This window comes from Pteronotus mesoamericanus, unplaced genomic scaffold (assembly GCF_021234165.1).
Source record: "Pteronotus mesoamericanus isolate MK-2021 breed Mesoamerican mustached bat unplaced genomic scaffold, CSHL_Meso_final contig_42, whole genome shotgun sequence".
In the NCBI taxonomy this organism is placed as follows: Eukaryota; Metazoa; Chordata; class Mammalia; order Chiroptera; family Mormoopidae; genus Pteronotus; species Pteronotus mesoamericanus.
The window spans coordinates 14,705,267-14,726,965 of record NW_026555157.1 but is presented as its reverse complement, the minus strand read 5'-3'; the positions used below and the strand labels follow the sequence as shown (position 1 = coordinate 14,726,965).

Below are 21,699 nucleotides of genomic sequence, written 5' to 3'. Positions count from 1 at the left end.
AAAAATTACTTTTAAATTGCTTTTATAACCATATGTCTTGGATCATGCATGTTATTTTTCTAGGATTTCGAGTCTTGTCTTAAAAACCACTCAGGCATAGTTGAATTAATGCGTATCAAGGAAGGAAATAAAAGGCTAGCTCTAAGGGACTTTATCACAGTGAAAATAATTTAAGAAAAATAGGTGTGGGAATAGGGGCACAGGGGGAAAAATTGGGACACTTGTAGTAATATAAACAATAAGAAAACTGTAAAAATAATTAAGAAAAGAAAAATAAGGATTTAGCTTTGTTTTCTAGAATTCAGTTCAAGTTTTAGTAAAAGGGCATTTTGAGGACTATATTAAGACAGCAACATAATTTTCATTGTCAAGTGCAAAATAAAAATGAAGAGTCCCTTGTTCAAAATGCAGGAAGAAAATGTCATTGAAACTACTAAAATATAAAGTTTTCTGTTTCTTCCAGAGTTTCTCTCTTAACTTGTCATGTTGCTGTTTTATTTGCTATTTATTTAATGTCATTTAGGTAAACAAAAATTAAATTTTTTATTATCAGCATGCATTTTACAATTTAGCATTATATTCTGCAATGCTAGTTTTACATGCAAATGTAAGAGTCTTTAACTCTTAAGCAGGATCACTGAAGTTATACAACTGGTATTTTGTAGTTCATTCATGCATATGTATTTCATTCTTACCAGAATAGTGGAAAAGTGCAAAATTGACTCAACTTTTTACTTCATTTCTTGATACATGCACATTCTACCAATACTCTTCTTTCAACTTGCTTATGAGTGAGGAAGAACTGAAAAGGAAAGGAACTAGGGGTTCCTCTGTCACTTCTACATCATTATTTTCAACATAAGTAGTTGGTGAATACAAGAAGTAACATGAATTAAGGAAGAATATGATAGGATTCCATGGTAATTTGTGTTTCTTAAAATGCCATTGCCTCTTTCAGCATTGAACCACATTCTGGTTCGAATGAGAAGTGTGGCCTCACGGAGCAGTCAGTGGCCCCCTCTAGGCCCCCTTACTCAGTTGTGGATGTAATACACTTACCTCATCCTGCCTTTGACTCCTGCTGAGCTCGTAGGCAATCGTGGCTCTTTTGGGATGCTAGCCTAAGGGGACAACTCCAGTGCTGTATGTGAGTGGGAAAACCTGCAGATGTGCATATTGTTCCTGCTTCCTCTGCTCACACACACACACTCCATTATCCCATACAACTTCCCTTGCAAAGCACAAAGTCAAAAACAAAAGCATTAAGAATTTCGTGATGGTGACAGTAGGTTATTAAACAAAACTTGGGGCTCTTTTGGGCATGGGACGGTGCAACTGTACATGTTGCATGCCGGTGAAGCTGACTCTGCCTCAGTGACCTTATCTACAGATTGGGGTGATAATAAGGTGTGTCATGAAGAGTAATTAAGTTATGAATGTAAAGTAGTTAACAAGTATCCTGCACATAGAAAGTACCCAATACGTGATAATTTCTTAATACCTGTATCACTTTATAGCCCAAATAAAATCAGGAAATGATTATTGTATTCATACTAGGAAACTTGATTTAGGTTAAGCATTTCTTATGTAGGATTCACTAAACAAGATATGCTTTCCAACACTTGAGACTATGAAACACAATGAACGCTCCGTTATCTGTGTTGTGCTCACGAAGCAACTATAAGATGCACAGGCAAGTCTCTGAAATCATTTTGGGAAGCTCCCTGGTTTACTTTATGCTGTGGTCATTACCCCAGCAGGTGATGGCAAATAGGGCTGTGTGAGGTGTTCAGGAAAAAAAAGGCTGGAGTCATTTAAGGTGGCTGAATTATGAGGTTGCCTTTGGCTGAGAGTGAGGTCAGCTCTGTAAAGCCTTGGGCAGATGATCCAAACTCACAGAGAGGAGACATTTGAACCCAGAATGAAAACAATGCAAAAAGTCAGATCTGCCTGAGCAAGTGGGGATACACTCTTGTTGACAACAGCATCCAAATGAAACTTGGAGTATAATATGTACAGGATCCAAAGTTACTGGAGAAATATTGTAGATAATACCCATCAATTAATCCAGTGGAGCTGCTTATAAAGTACTATTTAGTATGCCCAAAGTGCATTTGTCCTGTTATACATATTTAAACCAAGCATTCATCTTGGAAACATCAACTTAAAAAAGATTATTTGATAAATTATTAGCTCATGATTGAGTTAGCACATATTGATCATTTAAACATCATTTTATTTAAAACCTAAATATTTTTTAAAAGATACACTATTATTTTCTAGTGGCATAGTTTAGGTAAAAATTATAGCAACCTAAAATTGAGAATTTGTTTAAAAATTGTTCATAAAAATGGTTGGTTAGATACAATAACTGGCTGAGAAGTTATGCAACAGGATAAAAAATATGGCATTATAAAAACTCATATTTCTACAAAAATGAGCAATTTCCAATCATGCAACTGTTGATATGACCCACGTGTCTTATGCAAGTAGGATTTTCCTTGTCTGATTTTAGCATGTAGCTGACCCCCTGTGTAGAATAGGATAACAGAACAGACATGATCTGAATTTTTAAAAATCTCTTTGCGGAGAAAAGGATTGATGAAGATTTGTTATGAAAACCATGTCTATTCAGATTCTTTTAAGACCCATGCCCTACCCCTATCCATTTGGTTTTGAAAACCTGGATTTAATTTGTTTTAAAAACTGAACTAAACTGAACTATTCAGAAAGTATTAAGTTTCAGAATTCCTGGGTCCGCGCATCCACTGTGGTGATGATGACTAAGGCTGGGGAACACTGAGTCAGGACACGGGTGTGCTGTTGCAAATGCAGCTCTTTCTCAGAGAATTTTATTCATAAATAAAGTTATTATTATTATTTCCAGATGCAGAGCCCAAATATCTGATTGTGGTGCGACCAGCTTCTGCGCCAAGTCGAAAGAAGTCATGCTCAGGTATTCTTCATTCATTTTGTTTATTAACTCTATAGCTTTTCATCTTCTTTCACTCCATGGAGACCCAGTGCCTTGGGGAAGCCTTAAGAACCTAGATTAGAAGACGAAATATTCACTGCAGGGTCTGGGTCTGCTAACAGATTAGTAGCATAGCCTGGTGGTAGAGACTTCTCGGGACCCTATTCCAGTGTGACCACATACAAACTGCAGGGCTGTGGGAACATTATTGAAACTCTCTGTGACTCCTTTCTGCTGCATAATTAGGGTCACTGTGAGAATTAAATGAGTTCATGGATATGCCACACCTGGGACAGGGCCTGGCCCACAGCAAGTGCTCACTGAAAGTTACCCTGTTAGTCTGTCTGTATTTTGAAATGTGTGAACTCATGCCCATTATTGTGCCTTTTCAGATATTAAAGGCAAGTTTTGATGTCTAATCTTTGCTGAAGGAGACTTACATTTCAAAGGCGTAATTCATACATATGTGTTGGATTAAATGGATTGGAATTTAGATTTGATTTACTCTTGTCCTCCCTTCTAAACATCTTCTGTTGAGTTTGCAGAAGGACTCCTTTCATAAAACAGCAACGCAACACCCCTCTTTCCAGGGTTAGCAAGTCTTAACACAGAAACATAGACACATATGAATAAATGAGTAGAAACCTTTTCACATGATTAAAGGAAGATTAAAACCCTTCTTGAAATTGTCCCAGGTTCACTACTGAAGTTTTTTTCTCATATCAAAAAAGCTGGCCATTGCTACAAGGAAGGACCAGCAGAGCTGTGAATATGGTTTTACTATCTGAGCTACACCTTCCTAACTGTAGATAGAGTTGCTCTTGTTTTCTAATGTGAACTGTTCTCAAAATAATTATTTCCTAATCATACTTATCTTTAATAGTACACTGGATGCCACACACAAAAGAAGGATCTTGTGTTTTATTACATCTTTCTTAAGGTATGAAATGTGTAGGGAGAGCACACAGATCTTTATACCCAGCAAAAGGGCCTTTGGCAACTGTGTGCCCTGTCTTCTAGATGTGTCCGCCAAGCCTGGTTACCAGAAATCAGTTGCTACAGTCCTCTCCCCCTCCTCCCTCCTCTTGTTTTCCACTTCTAAAAGAAGCAATAAATGGTCTAGCATTTTGAAAATTAGATTACGGTTTTTTCTTGACCTTTTATATTATCCCAAAGCACAAGGAATATTTCAATCACTCCTTATAACTTGTTAATGATAGTTGTCCAGGCAGCTTTCCACATACTTCAAAATAAATGCACTCACAATATTTCAAGACTCTATTTCAAAATACTTAAAAACTAAAATCAAGAAGCATGAGTCTGATTCCATGGGATTCTGGCTTCATGCTCATTGAACTTTTTCTTAATGCAAATATGATCATAATAAAATATACAACAATATACAAGGAAAGTCTAGACAGTGATTGCATGTTAGTAGCCCCTCATAACTTCATTTCATTTCCTTTTGGGGCTTCTATGACCCTGGCCTTAAGAGTTAGCGTTTCACTTCCTGATGACCCATTCAGGAAATTGTTTCATCTTGCTCAGGATACAATACCCCACCTTTCTTTTCAGGCAACGGGTATAATTTTTGTTTTGTAATCTGCATTTGAGAATGATAAAATGACTAATGGATTTGCTTCCATTCATTTTATATGTGTATCAACCACATAAATTTTAATTACTTAATCATTTTATATTAACATCACAACTTAGTGAAATAATCATTTGATGGTCATGTAAGTCTTAGGTTCCCATAGTGAGAGGAAAATGTATCTTTGGTCTCTAAGTGGAGATTAATTCATATACTGTGAGTTAAACCAATAATGTAGTAAAAAGAAATCTAGATAAAAATGCAGGAGACCTAGATTTGGTTCTTGACCTTGTTTTTGGTGTGACCTTGGCCCCCCTTGAAACTTTCTGGGCCTATATTTATTTGTAAAATAAAGTGACATTAGTGGAAATGAACTCAGCAGTGGGAAAAGACATACCTCAGGGCTTTATTCAAACTACATGTGTTCCCTACCTTCATCTCAGATTCTACTCTTTCCCCCTTGTGGGCCAGACTTGGACCCTTTGAATCACAATCATACTAGATACTATGATGGATATATCTGAAAAAATGTACAGAGAAGTATATATGCATGTTTGCAACCAAATAAACTATCATTGAAAATTGTTTTAACTATCTTTTGAAAGTTTAGCTGTGTGACATTGGGGCAATTTGTCTTTACTAGGTTACATATTTTCTGGGCTCAGAAGGTTTATCACTGGAACACCAATTTGCAGAACTTAAATCTAGCAGAATAAATAGCATGACACAATTTTCAAGGGCTTTCGTTTAGACAATTTCCACTAAGCTCATGCAGTGGGTACCTTCCTACCCACTGGTTCACACTGCATTAGATTAAGATAACACAAGTCTATCCTATAGCAGATACAACAATTATAGTCTCATGAAAGGAAAGGGGACTCCAATGGTAATACAAACTATATATGTATTATGTTAGCTCTATGTAGTTTTATTAAGTCTGCCATTGGATTTTCATTTTATTCACTCTAATTTTTTTATGAGCCAGTGTTGCCTTCCATGGTTGAAGATCTTCCCCACTCTTTTTTACTGTTTCCATTCTTGTAGTTTCAAATATTTTTGAAAATGCAACTGTCAATCCCTTATATACTTAAAAAAAATCTACAGTGGTTTATCAGCATCACTGTAGACCTTGACCAAATCTATTTACTGCCATCAGAATAACTGTGCTTCCTGTATTATTTCTACTCTTCTGGTAATATTAAAAATGTATGCACATTTTCTATCTAGGTACTCACTGTAAAAATATTCTTATTTCAATAGCATGATGGGTACTTTGAACTTCTAAAAAGGTTTAAAAAACAATAAAACCTAGAACCTAAATGCTAAGCTTTCTTTTCTCTTCTTAGATGTTATTTCACATTAAATCAAAGTCCCAGGAAAAAAAAAATTAGTATGTTTTAATTTTGTCTGTAAAAGACATGAAGTGAGTGTATGTATATACATTCACACACACACGAATACTGTATGTATATGTATATAGAAATGTGTATGTTTATTTATTTCACTGGTAATAGCCAAGACCTCCATATTCATCTGACTCACATGAAAATAAAAACTAGATATAATTGGATGTAGTTTATATGCATATATTATAAATATATGAACATATACTTATATACACACATACACATATATACATACATAAATATCAAAAAGGAATATTTCATTTGATTCATGCTTAAATTCATTGTCTAAGAATTAGTAATATTTGTCAGAGTTAGTAATTGTGCATCATATGAAAAAACTTGATACTTCCAAATTCTTCATCATCTTACCACTTAACTCACCTTTATGCATTTTACCCCCATCATGAAAATACACCAAATATTACCAGAATTAACTTGTATGTTACTTCCATAGGCAAAACACGCTCTCGCAAACCTCTCCAGCTGGTGGTCGGCACTCTGACACCAAGCTCCGTCTTCCTGTCCTGGGGTTTCCTCATTAACCCGCACCATGACTGGACGTTGCCGGGTCACTGTCCCAATGACAGGTAATTCATCATAATGGAAGACTTTATTGCTCATCTGAAAATTAATGCCGTGTTTTTAATGGTATTTGTACATTTTTCAGAAGAATGTATAAATATCAGGAGCATCTGCATTTACAGATCACCTCTTAGCTCTCCAGCCAATTCTGCGTGTAAGGGGAATGAAATGACGTACCCTTTGCAGAGTTATCACCTACCTGAATGGACACACATGCAAGTATTTTGTTTCTTAACAAAGAAGAAAGCTACAAGGGCAAATAAACCAAATAGCAAATAGGGAAGTTCAGCGAGAAGTATAATAAAAGTTCAGTGGATGAGGCTGAAGGCAGTTAGGAAAGACTGTTAAAAACTGGAAAGGCTGATCTCAGAATGAAAACGAATGGATCTTTGATCTGGCAATTGAAGAAGGGCTAGAAGTAGTACTCAAAGTATGGCTCCTAAAACCAACCAGCATTAGCATCAACATCACCTGGGAACTTGTCAGAAATGGAAACCCTGGGGGTCGCTCTCTAGAGCTACTGAATCCGAAACTCTGAGGGTCGGGCCAGCGGTCTGTGTTTCGGCAGCCCTCCAGGCGGTTCAGATGTGCACTGTTTAAGACTCACTGGCTTAGAAAACCTGCAGGTACACACACAGGGAGAAATGGAAGCAGAGGAAAAGCACAGCGTTGGAAATGAGGCTATCATTTCTTTGACAAAACAGAGTAAGAAAAATCTAAGTATATTTTTCAGTTATGGCTACTCAGCCACCCAACACATGTATTTGGACTTGTCTATATGCTGGGCACCATGCTAAATGCTGAACCATGTGCTAAATAGGTTATTCAGCTAAGGTATATTAGGGTGTTTTGTTTTTTTTTTAATTTTAAAGGTTTTTTAAATTTAAAATATACTCAGTGATTTTCAAATTTTAAAAGCTGTTCCATTCCCTTTTATGCATTTTTTTGTTATTTTGTTATTGTAATTTATTAAATTATACGTGTAATTTTTATTTAAGTGTAATAAAACTAGTAAAATGCATTGATCTTAGGTGTACAGTTACAAAAAATGCATATGATTATGTATTCTACATCCCATCAAGAAATAGTATATTTTCATCATTCCAGAAAGTGCTTTCCTCAAGAAGCAACCACTGATTTGATTTCTATCACTGTAGATTACTTTTGCTTACTCTACAATTCCACAGAAAAGATAGAATCATACAGTATGTTCTCTTTTTGTGTCTATTCTTTCATTCAGCATGTTTTTTGACATTCATTCATGACATTGCAGGTATCAATATTCTATGCCTTTTTTATTCCTGAGTAGTATTTCATTATGGGAATATTCTAGAATTTACTTCTCCATTCTGTTGCAGATGGACACCTGAATGATGTTGTGGTTTTGGCTATTATATTCATAATATAATTTTATAAAAATTTTTGCATAACACTTTTGTAGACATAGCTTTTAATTTCTCTAACACACCTAGAGGTAGAATTCCTGGTTCACAGGAAAAATATATATATTTAATGTTTCTTATTTTGTTTTGCTTTTGCCTAACTTTTCCATTTATACTCCCACAAACAAAATATGAAGAGTTCAGGTTGCTCCACATTCTCACCAGCATTTCATGTTGTCAGTACTTTTCACTTTAGTTATTCTAGTGTAGGTATGTCTCATTACCATTTTAATATGCATTTCTCATGTACTAAGGCATTGAACACTTTTTCATGTACTTTTTGGCCAAATATGTATTTTTGTAGTGCTTATTTTTGTCTAAATTGAATAAAAAGAAAGACCTTTAAAAATATGTGTAAGTCCTCAAAAGGACCTTTCATATGACTTTGTTTAGGAAATCTAGACTAAGAAAAAAGATTAAGTTTCCCTTCACATATCCATTTCACAGTTCTGAAGGAAGAAATTCTTGGGAAAAGGCATGTGGAAGATATTGCCAAAACCAAATTTTTTGAGAAATAATTTTGGGATGTTTCAAAGAATCTGAAATATTTCTTATTTCACCCACCACTAAACCCATACTTATTTTGTCTGGAAAATGGATCCTTGAAAGAACATGCTTTCTTGTGATAATTCCAGTTTCTAGTGGGTTGGTCCAGGGCACCAATGCTGAGAAAATAAATAAAATGAGAAAATAAAATTTATTAATTATATAAACAAATTAAATGAGAAAATAAAATTTATTAATTGCTCATTTTAAAAAATAATTCTTTTAGTCTCTTATTTAAAAAGAAAGGCAAAAAGGGAAGAGGGAAGGAAGGAGGGAAGGAAAGTAGGAAGGAAGGAAAGACAGAAGGTAGGGAGGAAAGAAATTTGGTACACTTAAAGCAAAATGCAGTTGATTTTAATGGTTATTCAACTTGCTTGATAAATTCTTGAGGTTCAGTAACCTGCAAATTCATATAGCATAATTGAGATGTGATTACCTCCCCGCCCTCAAGCCTTTCCTTCAATCTCACCTGGTCCTAGTGATCCTTCCATGAAAGAGTTTATCTAATGACTGATTCTAATGATAGATGTTGTCATGATTTGACAGCACAAGCAGATAATGAATGTAGACAAGATAGAGGAGCAGATGGCCCAGAGGAGCTAGGATTTTAATCAGGTCAGTTAGCTCACAGGCCCAAGCAACTTAGGCCATGCGTGCTCCTCACCCCGACCCCCAACACACATTTAGGCTCTGCCTTCCTCATCAGACAGTTGATTGGCCCAGACGAATGGCTGTCAAATTATAATATTTAAATAAATAATTCAATTTAGAATAAAGTTTCTTAAAAATTAAATAGTAGAATGTCAAGATGCTTGCAAGCTTTCACACTTGAGTAAGTGAGAGAAGTCAGGCATCCTTGGTAGAAATAGAGAATTGTTAGGACATGACTAAATGGGAAGAATTAAACTGTAATAACTAAAAAGAAGCACTTGGAGTATTTGTGAATTTCATTTACCCATGCCTCCTTTCTCCCTAGCTAATAAAGAGCTGACATTTTAAAGTCTTCATGTGTTTGAGAAAAAAAAAAAAGTAGTCTCTATTTAAAAGCTCTGGAAATGCTGTTCACAATACAAGCAGCCAAATAAATCTACCAGAACAACTCTAAATTAGTGTAATTAGAAGCAGACTTGGAGAAATTCACTCTCATATGATCATGCAGATGTTTTTAGAATTTAGACTAATCTTGTAGGTTAGAATAAGCAATAATAGCTATAGGGAATGACTGCTTCTCAAAACCTGGAAGATTAATGAAGATGAAGTTTTCCTTCAAGACTATCTTCTTGCAAAACCATTGAAATCTGAATGCCCTAGGCTTGCGACAGAAGTACCAACTGGTGTTATTTTTAATCCATTGAACTCTAATATTTGCACCCCTGTGTAGAGTCTCCGACTTAAGAAAAGAAATTCACATTAGTTTGTTGGATAGCCTCATTTATCCTATGTAATTACAAATAATTTATTGGGAAAGTTTTTGCTTTTTTTACTTTCACTTTGGACTTCCTGTATCAAAGCTCTATGCAATAAGTTTCCAGTGAGAAAACCAGTATTTTGTTGGTTTGTTGGTTTGTTTGGTTGGTTTGTTTTAAACTTGGAAATATGATGAAATGTTGATTCATCCTTTGTGGCACATGTTCTATTCCTATTTGTATATGGTCCATGTGGGTCTCCCTGTTTATATATCCTTTTCTGAGTTCACATTGGAGAATAGATGTGCTTAATTTACATTTCTATAGTTAGTGGACTTTGAATGGAAGAATGTTACACTTGTCCTTGATATATCTGAGGTCAAAAGAAAGCTTTCCAAATTGGCCCAGATGCAAAGTAAAACATGTTTTTAACTGAAATTTATTTCACCATTAATGGCTTATTTTTTTCCTTTCCATGTTTCCAACTTGTTAAGTCGTTTAAGATTGCTTTAGTTATCACTTCTTTGCCAACTTGTTAAAGTTTTATGATTCATTTGCCCATTTTCTAACACTTTCATATTGTACTTATTTACTTTTAATTTAGAAGGAGGGCCTCCTTTTCAACTGGTCCAGAGCAGGCTATTGATTTTCCCTTTTTCCCCCAAAGTGTTTAAGAAGCAGGTGTTTCCAATGTTTGTGAATTCTCACCTGAATGATCCAATTCCTGGTTCTCCATTTGTCTTGCCACATAAACTTTAAGTTCTGTGAGGACAGAAATCATATGTATCTTAACCACCATTATCTCACCAGCATCTGGTACATAGTAGGCTTTAAGTAAATATATGCTGAATAATAAACAGTGAAATGTCAGCATTTTTCCTTCTATGTCTTACCATTACTTGAAACTTAACATGACAGCATTGAACTGATATATTCTCCCATGACATATCACCTCACTTGTCTTATTACTTTCTGAGGTACCATAATTCTTCCACTCACCCTAGTCAGCAACTTTTTATTTTTCAACTCCTATAACTAATGAGCCCCCAAGTTATGTTGGTTTTGCCTTTGAGAGTTATGCATTTAAGTATCTTTATCTTTGATTTCTCCATTTCCTCACCAAAGATTCCAATCCAGGCAGTCTTCACCTTACCCCGCATCACAGAAATAGCATCCTGCCTATTTTTCCTGGCTCTTTTCTGACCCTAATCTCTCTTGGCTGCAATACTGAGGAAATTTAGACTATTTGCCATCAGCCCAGATTTATCTCTACCTCTCTTTCTCTTCATTCCAAGGAACACATTTCTGACTCCACACGGTGCTCGTTGATGCATCCCTTCCATGTTCTGCAAGCCTTTTTCTTTCACATTGGCCCCTTCACTGCCATCGGTCACCTGCCTTTATTCACAAACATGTTATAGAGTTCCCTACCTCAAAACAAAATCTTCTGTTGATCCTGCCATATCTGCCAAGCTACTTTTTAATCTCCTGTCTTAATTCCTGTCTTAATCTCCTGTGTTAGAGTGATCTGTTCACATATTGCTGACTTCTGTATCACAGCCTTGACTCCATTTCACTGGCTTCCATCCCTCTCTACCATTCACTGAAACTTCTTTTTGTGATCATCAGTGATCAGTTAATTGCTAAATCTAGTAGAATTTTCTCAGTTCTTATCCTTTTTAACCTCCCTATGGAATTGTTGGCCATTTATGCATTCTTGAACTCTTTCTTTCTTTTTCATTTTTATTTAGATTTTTCTCCTACCTTCCTTCTCCTCGCTTGCTTACTTGTTTTGCCTCCCAAACATGGAATAGCGTTCTCATTCTCTCCTTACATCTCTCATCTATGTGTCCTTCTTTGCCCTTCATCTATGCCCTGTCTTTAACTGCCACCTTCATGTAGAACAGTACTTCTCAAACTTTAATGTGCATGTAAATCATTTGGGAGACCTTGTTAAAATGCAGATTCTTATTCCACAGACTTCAGGAAGAGCTTGAGATCCTGCATTTCTAAAAGCTTCCAGGAATTGTTAATGTGGTTCTTCTCCAAGGAACAATGGAAATGGCAAAGATGTAAATGATTTCCAGTGCTAAACCTTGGGCTGTAACTCATTTCCAAAATTCTAAAGACTATATTTTTAGATGCTTACGGGATATTTTTATTAGGTTAACCAGGTAAAGGTGACCAGCACCTCAAACTCATACTAAATTTATATTTTCTACACTAATAAAAGAACTCTTTCCCATCATTTTAACTTCCCTCTTCTGAAGGATGAAAATTCTATTTTGATTTTTATTTACACTCTCTTTGGCACCTATATCTCGTAAAGGACCTAGTTTCACCAGTTCTTTCATAGGAATATAATTTTGATATGTTTGTTTTTTCCCCTTCATTCTGACTCTTCTATGATTCATTGCTTTGTTATCTCATATCTGGACTACAGATGATAAATGTAGCTCCTCTCATCGATGCTCAACTTCTTTTCCCGTAGAAGAATCTCTACCACTTCCCCATTGCCTGGAAAAAGAAAGCATAGAATAAGAATCTGTCTCAAGGAATATTTGAGTCATGCTCCTGACATGAGGTTTGCATCACGCCTACTCTGCTTTCCCTGGACCTGGTTAGGATGTCTTGCTTTAAATCACTCCATTAGGATGGGACTCAAAATGCAGCGCATCCAGTTAACAAGTTCAGGCTGCAAGATGCCATGCACAGCCACCCTCAGTACTCGCTGCTTTTCACCCTGCCTTCTTTAGTTACATTCCTGCATACCTCTGCCTTCCTTACTGTACTGTGAGCTCATTTTTGAAGTTATCCATGGTGTCTCTCTCATCTTCCATCTCACAAAGAACCTAACTTCATGTTTTATAATAGTAGGCCTCAACAAATGTATAAATAAGCAAATGAAGTGTTAAGAACAAGCCTTGAAAATCATTCAGCCAGTCCATTCAGCCCTTGAACCTGCTCTGCAGTATCTCCCATCCAGGGTTCCCAGTGAATATCACCAGGGATAGTAACAGCATGAATGTAGAGAGTATAAATTCTGGTCAGATTAACTAACCTAAGTTAAATTCTGCTCTATTATTGATTTTGGAGAGGTTACTTAAATGCTTTAAGCCTTGGTTTTCTCACCTGTAAAATGGGGGTAATAATAGTAGTATCTCATAGGGTTGTCAGATTCAATGAATTGACACCATAAAATATGGCTATGTTAACATAGCATCTGGCATGCAGTGAATATTCAATAAGTATTTACTGTGTTCTCTGCTAGTCTTGATATTTTTTTATATTATTTGCCTTGTTATAATTATTCATAACATAGTATATTATAATTACTGCTTCACACAAGCTATTCCATATTAGATAACACTAAAATTACTAGAAACTTTTTTATTCTGTTGAGCTTAAGCCAGCCAGCTAAGTAGGTAATAACAAAAAGATTTTAGAAATGGTTGATCAGTTTGAAAATCATTGCAAAAGATCAAAGGTAATCAGGACCTAAACTAGGCCCTTAAAAGCTACTCAGGAATAGAGAAGAGAAAAGTTCAAGGAAATCATGCAGGAAAAATAACTGGACTTGAAAATGGATTGAACACGAGGGGAGAGGGAATCTGAAATCAAGAGGAATTAGAACATGTTTGAGAAAGATGATGAGTAAATTTTAAGGTAGTTATGAAATTCATAGAGGATTAAGTCATTAGATTTGATCCTAAGTTTTTACTATACTAACAAGTCGGCACCACTTTGCAAAGAGGTTTAGGCATTATGAGTGGTAAGAAAGTGTGAGAAAGTAGATTACTTTCAAGAAATTTAGTGCTAAAAGATAGTGGCAGAAATAATAAGCAAGGATCAGTTTTATTGTTTTGATAGAATGGAAAATATTTAAACATAATTTAGACTCAAAGAAAGATCCTTGAAGAAATCAAGAGAATGGTTGGAAAGCAGGTGGAATAATATTGCCAAGTTGCCTATTTTTCAGAAGGGAGAACCCTAGAATCAGAGAAGGGCAAGGAGAGGGCAAAGGGAGAGAGGGGCACTTTGAGAGGAAGAGAATGAGGACAGAATGTGTATCAGTAACCACAGTCTCAGTAAGGCAGGAAACAAGAACATTGATAAAGGCGGGGTGACAGAAAGTGTACTTTGATGTGAAGAGAGCAAAAAATGTGTGGAATAGATGTTTTAGGAAATACAATAGTAGTTAATCACATGGAAATAAAAACATCACTGAAAAAAGTATGGAAAGCCGATAAGATGGCCAACCACATGCATTAAGCCTGGCTAATCTGTGAAGGGACTAACTTTGACATTCTTCAATTTCTCCATTTAGTGTCATTCATTGCAAGTTACATCACAAATTTTATTTATGTGGTTTCTACCTCTGTTTCTACCCTGTGTTTTGTCTTTGTATTTTATTAGAATAGAGTATCTGATGTGTAGCTAGAATACATTTTTAGAAACAGAAATAATGTCACAGATCATTTAGTCCATTCCCCGTTCTTTTTCAATGGAGAAAGAAAAATCTGTGTATAAGTGGTCAGAGAGAAACCCACCCCCCCGGCCCTGCCAAGGTCATGCTACTAATTTGGAGCTGGCAAATATCCAAGCCACTACCTGCCTTCTCTACAATATTTTGAGGAGCTATGAATTTCTTTAAGCTATAATAACAATTATTGTCAGTATTGAGACAATCAAGGAAATCAAAGCACAGGATAATGCCAGCTGACCCAAACACTGCCTTCAGCTGTTTTTTACTACTTAATTAGGATGTGAGATATGTTCTTAAATCCAAATTCCTACAAGCAGCCTCTCCAGAGGTCGTCTCTGATGACAGTCACAGGCTGCTACCAGTATTTTTAATAGACTTGTTGCCTCTCAAAGCACTTGTGCCTAAATTTAATCATCCACAGAAACCATGCAATCAACATTTGTTCCTGGATGTCCTGAGACAATAATGGGAAGTCTGTGACTATATGTTATGTAAATACACAATAAAACAAACGATAAAAAGTCTTAAATAATGCTAACAGGGATTGTGATTCCTTTTACTCTTCTTCCAATCTGCAACATTTTACCTAATTTTTACCATCTCCTTTTACCAAGAACCACAGTAGAAAGACAGTCCAATGCAATACAGAAGTATTAGCTATTTGCCTGGCTCTATCACTGATAGATACTTCTCAGCCTCTCTTGTTCTTCCACAGTCCTTCTTGTCCTGCTCATTTCAGGACTTATTGCATGGGTAAACTAAACTGAATTTTATAAAAATCTTAAGATGTTTGAAATATACAATGTGGACATTTAGTGTATTTTTCTTCAGTTTGCACTGATTCTAAAGGAATAGTGAGTTTTGGAAAGGAAAACATTAGGCAATGGCCATTGCAAAATACAATTATAGACCTAATTATTTAACCAATGTCACCCTAGTAAACTCAGTATAAAGAAAAATGAATAAATAAAACAGTATATTTTGGTGATTGATTCATTGTCCATTCAGAGCCAAAATATTGTAATTTTAAAATGACCCTATGGGCACCTAGGTATCCATTCTATTCACTCCAGAAATATTTGTGGAGTACCTACTGTGTGCTAGGTTGCACAGCAGTGCTTATTATCATAAGGCCTATATTTTGCTTTAAAATTAAGGAAACATTATAAATAAGTAGTTTTGCATACTATCTCTTTTAGAATTTAGAACTTGCCTATATTATACAACTATTAAGTGAACTAATGTTGACAGGGGTAGTAAGCTGACCAAAAAAGAGAAGGGTTAGCTGCTTGTACATTTATTTTCCCTGAGAAACTTAATACAAGAGAGGGTTTTTCAAAGGCACTGTGATCAAAATAGAAAAAATTTATAGGCTGGACTCTCTTTTTTCCCATGTTACTAAGCTCTTAGGATAGAACATTTCTGTCCCATTTTATTCCTAGGAAGATAACATAAAATCAAGCTTATTGGGGATCCTGGAATCCGGCCTTTAGTAGTTGTGTTAGCCCTGGGTCCCCTGGATCATGCAAGCAATTCAGATCTTCAGAAATGGATCCAAACAAGAGATAATTTGTAATTGTGGTAGTCCATCTGGTCTGATTTTAACTTCTCTGTATTTCTTCAAAGTCCTGTCATAATGAGGGCAGGGAAAAAACATCAACCAAAACCCCAAGCATCAAACTTGTCAAGAAATGTGTTTTACAAATCACTGTTGATGTTTTGACTCACAAAACACACAGGATTAGTATTCTATAATGTTTCCTTCTAGTAGCAGTTAGTATTTTGGCTGGAACAGCACCTTCCCCATTCTGTTTTTCGCTGCTTTGGAATGGGAGACGGGAGCCTGGAGAGCAGCTTTTACTGGAAAGAAGCGAGCTCATGAGTAGTTTCAAGCAATTCAGTAGTTTGTGCCTGGTAAGGAAGTAGGCTGAGTGTACAGACACATCTCCTCTCTTTCTGTGCTTATTATACTGTAACCCCTCTGCTGAATTCATGGGCAGGCCGCCTGTGCAGTTGCGCAGAGTGCTTCCTTACAAGTCCCCATACCCTTTTTACGGCTTTACTGTTGCTGTCTTGACATTCTTAATCATTTTTGAATGAGGGGTCCCATGTTTTCATTTTGCAATGAATCCCACCAATTATGTAGCCAGTCCTGGCCCTTGTTTCCAGAGAATCTGGGTAGCTGTTTTTGTATCATCAAGAACTGGTGCCTGGCACTAAGAGGGTGCACAATAAAAATGTTGGCATAAGGAATGTGTATACCTGTAGATAATTTTTATGGTTTATTTGAGCCTAAACTGACCACAGTTGCCAGGAAGCAAGATCTCAAATGCTTCTGAGAATGACACTTTTGCAGTTTCTTTTATGCTTTTGAGGTTAGGGAGGGAATGAATGTAAGCAAGATTACATGGAGGTCAGAGAAAGCAAGGTGGGGACTGGATAACAGGGTAGATGACAAGATTATATGCTCTCTTGAGGGTGGTCATGGCTTATTTCAAAGGCGTGTTAACATAAATCCCCAGGAAAAATGGACAAGGCTTGCTTAAAGCAAAAATAAAGCTCTTACTAAAAAGTTATATGCTTGGTGTATGACTACTCACCATGACCTGCCCAGTGAAGAATTTAGGGTCAGGTCACCCTGTCAGGTTACTTACCATAGAACCCCTGTCTCATCCACAGACGTTTTAAGCATGAGTAAATGAGTGGTATTTTTAAAAAGCTTTGCATAAAAACAATTGATCTGAATTTCAGCCTGTTTAATGTTGCTGGGCTAGGGAGTGGAGGAGAGGTACTAAACTTTTGAGAGAAAATTTAACTTACCAGGGAGAACCTAAAATAATGTTTACCTGTGTTTCCATCACCATATGTGACAGCTATTATTTTATTCTATTTACTTAAAATGCTTACTTAAAAGTGAAAAGCAGATGAAGTTTAACTATCTGTTCATTCTACCTTTAATCCCATTCCTCTTCCTACCTGCTCACTGGGAGCCAAAGCACTATTTCAATATGTTGTCTCCTTACAATACCAGGAATAACATATGGTAACATTTAGTGTTTGTATATTTTGATATTTACATCAATGACATGAAACTATATCATTTTGTAATTTGCTATTTTCATTCAATATTTTGTTTGTAAAATCTCTCCATATGGATATATGCAACCCTAGCTCATTCATTCTCATTACTGCGTACAGCTGGGTGACGCCCGCTTTGCAGATTGCAGGTCTGCTGTTCTGCTTAGCGAGGCTGTTGAGAGCAGAGCCAGAGGAGTCTTCCTTTGTATTCTGGTTGTGCCATAGCCACCAGTAAAAGTCATTAACTGGGTGACAATGGGCAAGCTAAGCGATCTTTCTGAAACTCCGTTTTCATATTTGGAAAATGGGATTAATAATTTCTACCACTTAAGATGTTTTTGTGAAAATTAAATGAGAAAATATATATAAAACCTAGCATGTGAAAAAGGTATAAAAAATAGTGGTGGGGATTATTATTACTTCTCTATATATGTGTGAAATATTATGAAGCCATAAGCATATATATAACAGTGATTTTGAATTTACATTGTTTGAATTTTCTCATTTGTACCCTTAGCTTGGCTATTGGTCGTGATTCCTTTTTTTTTTTTTTTTGTAATGGTAAGAAAATTTCAGTCTTGCAATGCAGTCCTGGTTACATCTTAGAACTTGAGCGCTATCTTTTAAAAATTGAATGATATTACTTCTAATGCAACTTCCATGGTGTGAAAGGCTTGAACCCATACAGCTATGAAACTACAACGTTAAGTATTCATAAAATTATGCTTATGTTCTTCTCTATGCATAAGTAGAAAAAAAATGAACATCCCCTGTTTCCCAACTTTAATTTTGCAAAGTAGCAATAATAATAAAACTGAGAAATCTGAATTCTGTCAGACCGTAACCGTGCTGCTGCACAATTCCCCAATTTGTGATCAAAAATTAAAAACTTAAGCATATATTAAGGTACTTTCTAATGTTCTCTACAAAATTTTTAAAAATTTAAACAGAAGCTAATATAGAAAACAGTCTTTGGAGTAGGTAAGAGTCTGTGATATATTAAGAAACTTGAAAACATTCTGAATCTTTCTGTGATTTTTAAAGCATCATATTTTGGATATTCAACAGATTTTATACAATTCGCTATAGAGAAAAGGATAAGGAAAAGGAATGGATTTTTCAACTCTGTCCAGCCACTGAAACAATTGTAGAAAATCTAAAGCCCAACACGGTTTATGAATTTGGAGTGAAAGACAATGTAGAAGGTGGAATTTGGAGTAAAATTTTCAATCACAAGACTATTGTTGGAAGTAAGTACCTGGAACTGTCTTCGTAAGCTTTCTGTAATTTTTTTCTTTACCCCCTAATGATCAAATTTTTAATTATGTATTAATTGTGTAATATGAGACAAGTTAATTCCCATCTTCTAGTATTTGAGAAAACGCAAAAGTAAATAGAATTTGTTGAGTATTGATATTTCAGAATGTTTTTTATGAGTTTTTTAAAACAATGATGCCAGTATTTGATGCCTCCATTGATAACAGTTCATTGGTCACTGTGGTGTTTTAAATCAGTCCCTGAACTATGAATACCAACTTAGCCAAAATGCTAATAATGGGTGCAAATGTTCAGGTGGAAAACTGGACTAGTGGACATAAAAAACTTTAGGGGGCCCTAGGCTTTCTTCCTGTTATCCCTTCATTTAAAAGCTTTATTGGAATCAGTGTTTAAAATGATGGTAAATAAAATAACATGCTTGGGTTAGAGACACAAGGAGTTGTACCTGTTTTCATAATGATTAGTGAGAATTACTTTACGAACAAGAAAAATGAAACTAATGTCATTTTTCTCTTGTTTTTGTCAGGTATAAACAAAGTAAATGGGAAAATTCAAAGTACCTATGATCAAGTAAACACAGTGGTATGTACCAGCTTATTTTCAAAAATGTTTTTTAATAATTGTGTTTGCATTGTATTTTTATTTAAATAAGGAAATAGTCCTATTATTAGGTACCGAGACTGGATAAACTGATTAGCTATGTATGGGGTGTTAGGTAAGTACATATCATTTTAGGAATTAGTTTCTCTTTCAGAAAACAGAGGTAGAAGTATAATACAAGAACATCTCTAATTTGTTTAAAGCTCTAAAACTCTGACATTAATCTAGTTACTCTAGTACTTCAGTATTCCAGATATTTTGAAATTATGCTTATTATCTTCTGTCCTGTGGATTGCGTTTTTACTATACCATGTTTTAAGAGCAAATTGGTACATACTCTACTTACATTGCTACTGTTCAAATCTTTGCTCTATTTTCTATCACTTCTACTTAAAAGAGCCAACCCTTTTCAAAATAATAAAGCCATTGGTTTGTCTTTTTAATGTGCACAGCCTCTACTTAGTGCAGTAAATATTTATGTATTTTATGTGCCAGGTATTTCCCCGCATCTAGTCACCTTTTTCTCTCTCACTTCAGAAACTCAGTCTCTTCTCCTTCTCTTTCCCTTCTCCCTTCAAAATCTTTACTCAGGAAGCATCCTAACAGTTACATGCTACCTGCTATAAACTTAAGCCATTGTTATAACCAACACAAAGTTGTTTGCATTTTAAATCACATGCCCAATTACAAAGTGAAGGATGTTATGTCACTGAATAGGTAGAGGAGGCACTTGGATGAGAAGAGGGGAATTCGGTCCTCATTTTGGTGGCAGAAATTGAAATTATTCAGACAGGGAAATATCCTACAGTCACATGAACATTCAAAGACTATGCGTGGTTGCAAAGCTATTCTTTTCAGTGTGTGAATGAGGTATGTGGAAGGATATTTTTTCATGCCTAATTAAATAGTCCACAGACTACTCTGCTGATCATGTAGCCCTGTGGGAAGAACAGTAGTATATACCCCATAGGAATAAGAATAAAATATGCTGAATTCTTTTCAGTGACAGAAAATGGGTTTGGAGAAAATAGAACTAACTGAGGAATAATCTTGTTAAGATGAACGTTTCTGTGGTTTGAATGGGAAAAAATGTGTGCATATTGGAAAAACCATCAAATCATGATTCTTAGGTATTATGACTGCCCAGGGAAGTATATTGATTTGTTTCAAATAATAATATTTAAAAAGGAGATTGCAGGTACATTCCCAAGCCATGATTTTTTTTCCTCTCTCCCTTTCTTTCCTTTCTTGTCTTCCTTTTTTCTCTCTTTCTTGCTTTCTTTCTGTCTTTGTTTCTTTCCTTTATTTCTTTTTTCTTAAGTTTTAATTTTTTCTTAATTATCTCATTAATATTTAAAGACTTAGAGTATATAAAATGAAAAAGAAATATTAACAAAATTGCCTATAACACTGCTAAATGACTAGTATGAAACCGTTTATGACTAGTATGAAACCGAATGACTACTGTTAAAACTTCAGAGTATTTTATTTCTAAGCATATTTTTATCATAAAATTAAAATCATGGTATATATAATTTAATATCTCATTCTTTTCACTTAGCCAAAATACAACATAACATATTTCATGTCATTAAGTTCTCTTCATACACATATTTTAATTGGTGCGTATACATGATCTAAGTATGCTTTTGCCTACCCAATCAGTTTCCGCTTTGTAGGCATATAAGTTATTTCTAATGTTTTTATAATTGTAAGTGATGTTGTGGTCATAACATTTATGATCATAAGTCTTTGTTCACATTTCTGATTATTCCCTTATGGTAGATTCTTAGAATGGGAATTAACAGTTTAGATATCTAATATTTTTTAAACTTCATAATATGTATGGTCAAATTTCTTTCCAGAAAATTTATACCAATTTACCATCTTGCCAGCAATGTAGCAGAGTTATCTTGCTATAGTACCCTGATTATTTACATTATGTATTTACATCACTAAATCCTGGCTAATGTAATAGTGTAAAATGGTTTTTAATTGTAGTTCGCTGATTTCTGATAAAGGAGTACTTTCTTCACTTGTTTATTAGCCATTTGCATTTTTCATTTAATGACCTTTATCTAAGCTCTTATTTATTGAGTGTTTCATGGTGTTTTTCTTAAATAGTTTAGAGGTATAGGTTAAAGAACACTGACCCTTTGTAATATCATCTAGAAACATTCTCACATTTGTTATCAACTTTGTTATGAGAATTTTTGAAATAGTCGTCTTAAAATTTACTTAATCAAATTGTCTTTTTCATTGCCATATTCTCAGTTGCATTATATTTTAGAAAACCCTTCCCTATCC

The 21,699-nt window shown here is 35.2% G+C and overlaps 1 protein-coding gene across 12 annotated transcripts in view; it reads left to right on the top strand.

Annotated features, from left to right (window-relative positions):
• Window positions 1-21,699, top strand: part of ABI3BP (ABI family member 3 binding protein) — a 245,748-nt gene that overhangs the window by 89,809 nt on the left and 134,240 nt on the right. For all 12 annotated transcript variants that reach the window (XM_054577379.1, XM_054577381.1, XM_054577377.1 and 9 more), the window contains 4 exons: window positions 2,888-2,956; window positions 6,429-6,561; window positions 18,583-18,764; window positions 19,319-19,374. In XM_054577379.1, the coding sequence (XP_054433354.1) occupies window positions 2,888-2,956; window positions 6,429-6,561; window positions 18,583-18,764; window positions 19,319-19,374 (440 nt within the window). The remainder of the gene's footprint in view (window positions 1-2,887; window positions 2,957-6,428; window positions 6,562-18,582; window positions 18,765-19,318; window positions 19,375-21,699) is intronic.